The sequence below is a fragment of the Arachis duranensis genome, chromosome 2, assembly GCF_000817695.3.
Source record: "Arachis duranensis cultivar V14167 chromosome 2, aradu.V14167.gnm2.J7QH, whole genome shotgun sequence".
NCBI classification, from domain to species: Eukaryota; Viridiplantae; Streptophyta; class Magnoliopsida; order Fabales; family Fabaceae; genus Arachis; species Arachis duranensis.
In genome coordinates, this window is record NC_029773.3 from 85508970 (window position 1) to 85517446 (window position 8477).

At 31.8% G+C, this 8477-nt stretch overlaps 1 protein-coding gene across 1 annotated transcript; it reads left to right on the top strand.

Moving 5' to 3' along the window:
- Positions 1–1539: 1539 nt before the first annotated feature.
- LOC107475475 (protein ACTIVITY OF BC1 COMPLEX KINASE 3, chloroplastic) lies at positions 1540–6195 on the top strand. Its single transcript, XM_016095116.3, has 8 exons — positions 1540–2010; positions 2111–2338; positions 2827–3162; positions 3455–4010; positions 4231–4417; positions 4636–5002; positions 5364–5507; positions 5942–6195. The coding sequence occupies exons 1-7, from the start codon at positions 1615–1617 to the stop codon at positions 5481–5483; spliced, it is 2190 nt and encodes a 729-aa protein (XP_015950602.1). The 5' UTR covers positions 1540–1614; the 3' UTR covers positions 5484–5507; positions 5942–6195.
- The last annotated feature ends 2282 nt before the right edge of the window (positions 6196–8477 follow it).

The window sequence follows — 8477 nt, forward strand, 5'->3', positions numbered from 1 at the left end:
AAATAGAAATTTAGGTACAATCGACTTTACGTGAAGTTAATAGATGAGAGTCATTAGATGATTTGACTGATTTGACTAAATTTTCATCTTATGACTCTCGATTATTAATTTCACATAAACTCGACTGTATATGAGTTTTTAAAAAAAAGTTTTTTTTCTTCTATACATTTTTTAATGTTAGTTTAAGCAATTAAACTAAAAGTTCTATTTGAAAAGCAAAGAATGAGATAGAAAAGATAATAAATATTATTTATGTATTTTTAGTGAATTAAATTATTAATTTAATGATACTAAATACTTGTACAAAAGATAATAAATAAGGTTTAAATGTTTACTTACTCATCGTATGTACATGAGGAATAGCTTAGCTTAAGCTGAAAGTAATTAAAATTAGTGCTACAAAGCAGATATTATGTAAATAAATGGTGATTTTATTGAAAAATGAAAATATAGGAGGTTCACATAGACTATAGCACTTAATCATTATTATTGGGATTCAAATATATGGACTTTACTGAAAATATTGTTTGTCATTTTTCTTTCCTTTTAAGGCATATTTACCCCACAACTACAATAAATATATATATATATATATAAATTTGTTATTTGTAAAAGAAAAATTAAGCTTTTATTTGTCTTGAATAATTTAAATAGGTGTCATTGGTAAGACTCATTCTAAATATATGAATATCCTATATTTTGTATATAGAACTAATGAATTTAGAGCTTTTAAATTAACAAAATAATAAAATAAAAAATTAATCACTATTAAATTATAAATATTTTTTTCTGTTTATTAAGTACCAATAATTTAATTTTTGTCTTATCATAAAATAATAACTCATATTTAAATATTTTTTATTAGATAAAAAGTACTGCATTCCTTTTAAATTTAAAATTTATAATGTTTTATTTTTTATTTTTATTTTTAATAGTAAATTAATTAAAAAAATACAGCACTTCTTATTTTTTCTTAAATATATCAGCATTTCGTTTAAAATAAATTTAGACTTGTTTTTATTATCCAAGGCGTTGTGGAAAAAATAATTGTTGGTAAGAGGGATTTGGATCCTTAAAGTTTGAATTTTACTTTAGAGAGTAAAGTGTAATCTTCTATTCTTGAATAATTTCTCTTTCATATTTATTATTGGTCTCACCTATGAAATTAATGGTGAGAGATCATATTTTACTCTCTAAAGTAAAATTCAAATTTTAGAGGATCCAAATTCTGATAAGAGTTCTTCTAAAAATCTAGATAAACAATGACTATTTTGAATAACATAAATAACCATCAATCAAATAAAAATACACTACACTCTAATTTAATGCTATTAATTAAATTTATTATTTTAACTCTATTAATTCACATTATTCACACATTGTTCAAAAAAATTATTAGTTACCTATACTTTTTCGTTATAAAAATATCTTAGAAAAACTCTTAACATGGAAAATCTGACTTGCTATTTTACACGTTGGAATTCTTATTAGTATTATTTAATATTAATAAGAATAATATAATTTCTGAGTGGTAATTCCCATTTGCTCAAACATTCAATTTGGGTCAATTTGGCTTTTTTCCTGTGTAGGAAACAACCCACTATCCAAGTATCCATGGCTACAGTTTCAGCACCTTTGGTTTCTTCTCCCAAACCCTCTTCTTCTTCTTCTTCTTCTTCTTCTTACCATGCTTCCATTTCCTTCTCAAAATTCACCACAAAAACAAACTCTTTCAGACCCAAAAGAACCATAACCAGAACCAGAAGCTTAACATGGTTGAATCCACAACAACCACGTGCTGCACTCGTGGAAGCAACACCACCACCACCACCACCGACGTCAGCTGCACCACCACCACGGCCACCACAACCATCAGTGAAGGTTCTTGCACTCCCTGCTGACCGTGCTGATGACCTTCAAGCCGAAGCAAGAGCCATGGCACGTGCTTCCAATGCCACTCTATACACCCCTGAACTCATTGCCTCCAGATACAAATCACGACCCTTCAAGGTTCCAAAGTTTGAATCTTTTTGGCAATATAAATTCTGGGTATGGCTTGATTTTGTGAATTGATTGGCAATTTAACCCCCTTTCTTGGTTGTTGGTGTAGGTGGTGGGAAGGACCTTTCAGATTCTGAGTGCTTTGGGTACTTTTGCGTTGAAGCTTTTCATTGACCAAAGGAATGGGACGCTTGATCAGAATAAGAGGATTCGTGCAATTGAGCTTAGGAACATATTCACTAGATTGGGACCTACTTTTGTGAAATTGGGTCAGGGATTGTCTACTAGACCTGATTTGTGTCCACCTGAGTATTTGGAAGAGCTCTCTGAACTTCAAGTATTGTATTACTATTCTCCTCTTTTGAAATTTCATTCTTTTTTTAAATATATATGTTTCAATTGCAAATCTCTTTGAAACTATTCTGTTATGTAAAGAATGTGTCCTGCTATGCTGCAATAATATGAATGTGAGTACAAAAAGTTAGTCACAAATTTAAGTAGTTGCATTTGATGCAGATATGCATACAATATGCATACATCATAGGTTTCTAGGGATTTATGGAGTTAGCAATGTCATTGATGAGAATTTTGATTTGGTTGAGTGTCTGATGTCAAATATGCTGCATATGTATTATAAAGCTCTTTAGCACATAATTTGGATGAATGTGCTCTTATAAGACATTAAAAATATGCAATGAAATTTCTTCACTAATTTTGATTAGTCTATTACGTTTCTATTATGAAAGGAGGAGTGTGTGAAGTGTGAACTGTGAGTTATGAAATAGTGGTACTTAGGTTGTATCGGTCATTTTTGTTATTGATCAGGATGGTTTGCCGACATTTCCTGATGTGGATGCCTTTGCATGCATTGAGGAAGAATTAGGACTATCCCTCGAATCTATCTACTCGACTATATCTCCATCACCCATAGCAGCAGCCAGTTTAGGCCAAGTTTACAAGGCTCGGCTGAAGTACTCTGGGAAACTTGTTGCCGTAAAGGTGCAACGCCCTGGTATAGAGGAAGCTATTGGATTGGATTTCTACCTTATAAGAGGCCTAGGGTTTCTTATAAATAAATATGTGGATGTAATAACCACCAATGTTGTTGCACTTATTGACGAATTTGCACGGAGGGTATTTCAAGAGCTTAACTATGTGCAGGTTAGTTTTTCTGTGAAATATCTAAATTTGTATTCTAGTTGTAGCTAAGCACACATCTATTATCAATTTAAGCATCTTGGTTTTCCTTTTTCGAAGAAAGGCTAAACAAAAGTAAGTGGTGGACTATTTGCCTAATGCACAAGCAGAAGGTAAGAATGTATGACTGAGCCTTCTTTCTTTGTAAGATCTTAATCTGGTGTGTGCCTCAATCATCGATGGATTAAGAAGACATATTTGTAATCCAAGTCTTTTTTGTTTAGGATTGAGTGTTAATTTTGACAGGTTCCTGCAGGAGGGACAAAATGCAAGGAGGTTCAAAAAATTGTATGCTGACAAGCAGGATATTTTCGTCCCCGATGTTTTCTGGGACTACACAAGTGCTAAAGTACTAACAATGGAATGGGTTGATGGAGTCAAACTCAACGAGCAAGAAGCAATTGAGAAACAAGGATTAAAGGTCTTGGATTTGGTGAATGCCGGCATTCAGTGCAGCCTTAGACAACTACTTGAGTATGGATATTTCCATGCAGATCCTCATCCTGGGAATCTCTTGGCAACACCCGAGGGAAAGCTTGCTTTTCTAGATTTCGGGATGATGAGTGAGACACCAGAAGAAGCAAGATTTGCCATAATTGGTCATGTTGTTCACTTGGTTAACCGGGACTATGAGGCTATGGCTCGTGATTATTATGCTCTTGATTTCTTGTCAAGTGATGTTGATGTGTCTCCAATTGTACCGGCACTTCGCGACTTTTTCGATGATGCACTTAATTATACCGTGAGCGAGCTTAACTTCAAAACACTAGTGGATGGTCTGGGAAATGTTTTGTATCAATATCCATTTAATGGTAAGATCATTTATGCCTTTCAAGTTTCAATGTCTTATCATTTTAACTACAAATGTTAGACATGAAATGGTATAATCATTTATTTGGCAACTTCCATTTTCAATCTTGGAGGAGTGATATAGTTGTGGACTTATATGAAAACCAGCTGTTTGTTCCTGTCTTCTTGCAAGTCTAATCAGTTGCTTTTGTTTAATGTTTTCTTGGTCCCTTCCATTGACAGTGCCGGCATACTATGCATTAATATTGAGGTCTCTCACTGTCTTAGAAGGTTTAGCCCTTTATGCTGATCCGAATTTCAAGGTGCTTGCTGCTTCATACCCATATTTTGCTAAGAGGCTCCTAACAGACCCAAATCCCTATCTAAGAGATGCTCTTATTGAGTTGCTGTTCAAGGATGCAAAATTCAGGTTTGTAGTCTCCACTATTTTGATCTATCGTTGGTTGAATATGGTCATATATCCAATCATGTATTGCCACACTCAACAAAAGTAACTATTATTCAATAATAAGATGTTAGAATAATATAGCCATGTATTTTTCTGTGTTTAATTTCTTTGTCTCCTATATTAGTAGAATATTGTTTTATTACGTATGCTGGAATATTCATTGATCTAGTCTAGTGCAGATGGAATAGACTTGAAAACCTGCTAGCTCAAGGGAAGAAGGACCGGGATTTCTCGGCGAAAGAGGCTCTACAACCTGTTTTGAAGGTATTATTAAGTCCAGATGGTGAAGAGCTAAGGACTCTAGTAATCAAAGAGGCCGTTCGCGTATCCGAAGCTTTTACTATTGGCACTATTTCCTCAACATACCAGGCTCTTCCTGACTTTATGAGGAACCTTGTTTTCAATGCTAATGCCAATGGACCCCTTGCAATGTCAGAAACTGAATTGCAAAGTATGATAGAGCTAAGGGATCAAGTGATCAGGGTATGGGGACTTCTGCGAACCTCTAATGATTTCGAACCAACTCTTTTGCTACCAATACTACAGGTAAGATCTCAAGCTTGCCTCATCATTGTATTTCGGATACTATTTTTCTTTTCGTTCTTTTTTATTTTTGGACTTGTGTCTTTTGGTGTCTTTACCATCTTTTATGTCATTATGATTGTTTACAATAAATTTGAAGGAGCAATCCTTTTTCTCTTTTGGTAGAGAATTCTTATTTCATCGTTCTGTGAGACTCGAAGTAAGTTGGAGGAACATTACGAATATAGTCAATGAAATGGATATATAGAAATAGAAAAAATTTGAAATTTACTTAGTACTTGTTCGAGTGATTTGTTCAATTGGATTTTCAATCAGTTTTTGGCTCTCATAGTAACTTTCTACATTAATATTTTACTATGAACAGGTCCTTCAGCAACCTGAGGCTCGCAGACTTGGGGGGCGTGTCGTGGGTGGTATCACTCAACGCCTTGCAGCACGCTTTCTCCAGCAAGTACTCCGAGTGCAAACATCATCGTCGTCGTAGATTTCGCATCACCGGAAAGTCTAGGTGAACGATTATTCATCCTGCTCTAGGCTATTTAAGAGTTTGTACTGATATGATCTTATTAATTAGTATTGATTTGGCTCTTGTCGAATGCAAGTTGCACTTTAGAGAGTAAAGTTTAGTGTCCGAATCAGTTGATGAGAAAATCAATGGTTTTAGATTTGATTAGAAACTACATTAATAACGTGGAAATTTACATATTGTTGTCTTTATGTGAAGTTGATAGTTGAAAACCGTTAAATGATAGGTTAGCCAAACATATCAAATCTTTTAATAGTTCTCAACTATCAACTTTTCATGAAGACAACTGTATGCATATGAGCCAGATTATCTCGTGAACGATTCATATCATGCACTTGGGAGCCAGATTGCGAACCGGTCTATGATATTTTGTTGTAGCTTTTGCTAATATTTTTGTTGTCTCTTTATTTGGTCAGGTTATTGTGGACAGGGAACATAGAAGTTCATTCCTAACACTAAGGGGGAAAAAAACAAAGAAAAGAAAGGAAAAAAAGAAAGAAGAAAGTAAGAAGTTGATTCTTGTCAAAATTGTTTGATTTTGTTGTTTGTATTTTTATATCCTGGTCCAAAAAGGTGTATATATTACTCATCATTATTGATGTTGCATCATCTTGATCGGCATCAACAAATAATTATAATAATTATATGATAATAGAAATTCGCAAGAAAATTGCTCTTTGGTCCCTTCTTTTTTTAAAGAAAAAATATGTTGTTTTTAAGTTTTATTTTAACTTGGACCCCTTTGCTGTTATAAGAATAAGAATAACTATGATTTAATGCTGCCATTATGTATTCAAATTTCAAAGTATGGAGGCTTTAGCAGTACTGGCACAGTGACACTTAACTTGGATTCAAATAATTTATGTAATTGTGACCATTTGAAATATCTATTAAATCTGAGATTAGAGATGGAAAGATCAAAATTGTGTGAACACAATTTAATGTCAAAAAAATTATACAACAATTTGCACAGGTAACATATTTTTAGTCACGTAGCAATAATTTCATTTTCACCCTTTTTTATGTTAGTTATTTGTTGGTTAAAATTGCTGTCATATAGCATGACTCAATTATGCAATAGAACAAGTATTTAAATGAATATGTATTTTTAACACTAAAAAGGTAAGTACTAATATTGTGTTTGGAAGGGAGATTAAAACTGAAAGATTGAGACTAAATTAAGTCTTTGTATTGTGTTTGGTGTAAAATATATTAAAATGAGTTATGTCTCAGTATTATGTTAATTTAAGATAAATATGGAGGTTTTTAGGGTAAATTTAGAATTTGAAAAGTTAAATGAAGGTATTTTTGAAAAGAAATGTTATTAAAATTTCAATTCTTTACGTCTCCAAAAAATCTCAAAGAAATGTTATTAAACATAATACTGAGTCTTAGTTTCTGTTTCAGTCGAGTCTTTAAAAACAAACACTACCTAAGTGTGCAAACTTGAAGCAATGAAGTATGGCTATGTCATTTTCTCTAAAGATTATGATGATCACACTCCAATCTTCTATTTCCACTATCCAAATCAATAGATGCATGACAGTAGTATCTAATTGGAGAAAACTTAGCTTGTACATAGTTTAATCTTAAAAACTTAAAAAGCATAGTAAAAGTATGTGGGAGAGTTGAGAAGTATCTTTCAATATGATTGTACAAGAACTTCAACAACTACACTACAAGGAAGAAGGAGACAATGGATGAATCTCTCTCATATCATAATACATATAAAGAGAAGGTTCTTCCATGGGAAATTGCCAAAACATGTGTCTTCACCCTTCATTATTCTGCATTTCAGCAAGGCAGCAACACATGTATGAGTAGTGCCTTATGACGTATATTTGCATAGTCCTTGTGACAACTCAAAATGTTGTGTGCTTTATGACTGGGCAATGAGTGAGTTGAAAAAAAAATTGTTAGAAACTATCAAAATTTATTATTTTTAGCCACCACTTAGTTATTAATTTAATTTTTTTTAAATCTAATAATCTAACAATATATTTTATCTCATATTTTTATACGACTATGTTACATGTATACCAAAATTAATTACTAAATTAAACCACATATATATTTGTACATAAATATATTGGTGACTGATTTTAATGGCTGATTTTAGTATACGTATATCATTTTTACTTTTTAATATTGATGGCTAAATAATGACAAAAAATAATAAATTTTAATAATTTTTTAACATTCCTCAAAAAAAAAAAGGCATCAAATCCACTAAAAAAATAAAAAAATACTACTTTCACATGAAAAATCAACCATAAAATTATTCATATGTATTTATGTATAAATACATTTGTTGTTTAATTTATTTTTAATATGTAGTTTATTTTTTCAACATGTATTCTATGTAAATAACTAATTTAATAACTAATTTTTTATATATAAATTTAACATAGTTAAAATTTAGATAAAGAACAGTCTGGAAAAAATATTTTTGCTGTTTATAAAAAGCAGATCAACTTAGACATATGAATGATAGCATTAGGCTTTCTCACACCATGCAAGAAGAAGGATCCTGTGTCAGCATAAATCACTCCCTAATATCATTTTAATACATTACACTTTAATCAGTCCCATTTTAAAATTAATTTCTGCATTCAATCACCGAGTCTAGTACTCTAGTTCTCCAACTTCTTTTTTATTTTTATTTTTATTTTTTTAAAAATAAATTAGACAACCTCCAATTTTAAGCATTACATCACAAATTTACTCATATTACACAGTCACATAACCAACATTTAACGGTTTCTATCCACTACTTAGCCTTTGCATAATTTCAAATTCAAATACAATATTAAGAGACACAATTTATTACTTGAACTAAAGTCTCAGCTGCCTCTATTTATTTTATTTTTATTGAACGCCTCTAATGGGTTGTACTATTCCCGTTAAAAAACGTAGATCGGGCTTTTCTTCACTGAAAAATTGTTTGAGGTC